The sequence below is a fragment of the Teleopsis dalmanni genome, chromosome 1 (genome assembly GCF_002237135.1).
Source record: "Teleopsis dalmanni isolate 2A chromosome 1, ASM223713v2, whole genome shotgun sequence".
Lineage (NCBI taxonomy): Eukaryota > Metazoa > Arthropoda > Insecta > Diptera > Diopsidae > Teleopsis > Teleopsis dalmanni.
This window is the reverse complement of record NC_051846.1, coordinates 115,133,331-115,135,553: the sequence shown is the minus strand read 5'-3', so window position 1 is coordinate 115,135,553 and position 2,223 is coordinate 115,133,331. Positions and strand designations below refer to the sequence as shown.

The window sequence follows — 2,223 nt, the reverse complement described above, 5'->3', positions numbered from 1 at the left end:
CCTACCTACTATTTAAAACCATGTGAAAAAGCGAAAAAAACTAATTGTATGAAATGAGAACAGTAATGAAATTATAAAAATAATACTTTGTCATAAAAATACTTTTTATTTTACGTAAAACTAATACAATAAATTTAAAACAATAAGGCATAATGAACCTCATATTATGTATTTTTATATGCAATAAAAAATAATATTCATGTATACTGATATACTTTCTTAAAAATTTCAAATGTACATATATATATTTGATATATATATTCTTGAAAATACTAATAAAATATTACTTTTCTGGCCTTTCTATCGGCAAACTCTCTTTCTACTGCATTAAAGCCTATGTTTTGTGCAATTTCGTTTTCGATTGACAAAGTTGCCAAGTTTGTTAACATGGGTTGAGACATTGTCGATCACAGATAGTACCTTTTATAAACACAAAGTATTAAATAACTTTAGTTTAAGTGCGATTGGAAATGAAAAGACTTAATAGAAAACTATTTTTTACGTCGATCTGGCGCCCCTGGGCCGTCGCCCCATCTCACCCACCCCTAACGCCGGTACTGATGCTGGCATTATCTTGCAGAACACAACAGCCTTGTCTTCACGCAATTGCAATTCGATGATAAAATTGGAAAGCATGAGTAAAACAATATGTACACGGTATGTATACCGCGATTTACTTGGGAGAATAAAACGTATAAAAGCAACAATTTACTTATAAAGAATTTGTAGAGTGCTTTGAAGCTGCTTCGTTACACATCAGCAAAATGAATTATTTAACATCCGCCATGTTACTAGTTTTGGCCATCTCATCCTGCAGTGGCTACAGTTTTTTGATTCCTGCAAGTAAGTAAATATATTCACATATGGAACTGTGTGTCACTAAAAAGAAATAAATATAAATATGGATAAATATGGATAAATATGGAAATAAAATCTATCATATAAAAGTATCAAGTTTAATGTAAATTAATTAATTAATAGAAATTAGTCATCCTGGCGTTTGTATATTTAATGGTTTATTTTTGCAAAGAGGCGATAATTCCTTACCTTCTTCTTGCCAAAATATGCGCTGCAACGAGGATGGTTCAATTCTCGTTCAAGGGTAACTAAACTTTCAATATTGAACAAAACGATTGTTATACATTTTCAATGTTTTTTTCAGTTGTGGTCATTTTGAAACGACGGATTGTCGTGTGGTTGATCCTATCAATTTACACAAACCATATCCAGATTGTTGCAAAATGAACTTTATGTGCACTGGGACCAGTGGACAAGTGGTCAATCTACAAGTCTCTCCACTAGAACGCCATTTGTATTGAACTGGTTTCTGATATGAATCATCAAAAATAAAATATTGTTTTAATTCTACTTAATTAAATTAAAATGTTGGTCGAAATCACGTTTAAAATAAAATATAACTTCGGCTTAACTGACATGTTCCGTTTTTTTTCGATTTCATGCACAGAATTTTGAGTACACAACACATCTAATATTGCATCCAAAATAACAATCACATCTTACAATTACATTTACCATATCCTTAATATTGACAATATAAATTATGTTTGTACGTAATAATCCTAACTGATCAACGCAAACTGATTTTAAAAGCTAAATATCTGTAAAGTTCAGAAAAATGTTTTCAGATCTGTTCTGCAAACCAATTAAGATCGGAATCGAATCTAACCATCCAAACCTTAATGCTTGAAATCCAATATTTACGAATCCAAGTTTTGCACTAATTCTGATTAAAGGGGCTCCGACTTCCAAACAATCGGAATTGTTGTCGATTTATATCCAAGCAGTCGTAAGGCAAACAAATTGCAGAAATGGAACAAATTAGTTAAACACGTGCGGGTAGATAAAGAAGAACGAGTAAAATAATAATAAAGAAGTTAATAAATAAAATAAATAAGAACTTAAAATTAAAATGTAAGTGTATATTACACTCTCTCTGAAAGGTAATTTAAAATTGAATTTATTAAAATGCAGAGAAAACTAAAACAGCGAAGCAGAAACTAATCTAAAAGAACCTACTAAAAAAAAACTGACTGAAACCCTATATCAACTCTAAATTGAGAAATTACGGCTAGAATTGTGTGAGCTTGGTATGGCTTCCAACATCGCAAATTAATAAAATCGGCGAATATAGACAACTGGTACTCATCTGAATGGTTTCGTCCAAAGATTAAACAATTTTTCTACAATGTTAGAGGGCCGGAA

At 30.9% G+C, this 2,223-nt stretch overlaps 1 protein-coding gene across 1 annotated transcript; it reads left to right on the top strand.

Moving 5' to 3' along the window:
* Window positions 1–714: 714 nt before the first annotated feature.
* Window positions 715–1,368, top strand: LOC119665968. Its single transcript, XM_038075227.1, has 3 exons — window positions 715–843; window positions 982–1,102; window positions 1,163–1,368. Exons 1-3 carry the CDS (start codon window positions 765–767, stop codon window positions 1,317–1,319), a joined length of 357 nt encoding a protein of 118 aa, XP_037931155.1. The 5' UTR covers window positions 715–764; the 3' UTR covers window positions 1,320–1,368.
* The last annotated feature ends 855 nt before the right edge of the window (window positions 1,369–2,223 follow it).

Bases quoted from the DNA above. Each gene is read 5' to 3' on its own strand.
- LOC119665968 (XM_038075227.1), top strand. From the start codon at position 765: ATGAATTATTTAACATCCGCCATGTTACTAGTTTTGGCCATCTCATCC. The intron at 844-981 runs GTAAGTAAATAT...ATTAATTAATAG, and splicing joins CAGTTTTTTGATTCCTGCAA to AAATTAGTCATCCTGGCGTT. The intron at 1,103-1,162 runs GTAACTAAACTT...TGTTTTTTTCAG, and splicing joins GGTTCAATTCTCGTTCAAGG to TTGTGGTCATTTTGAAACGA.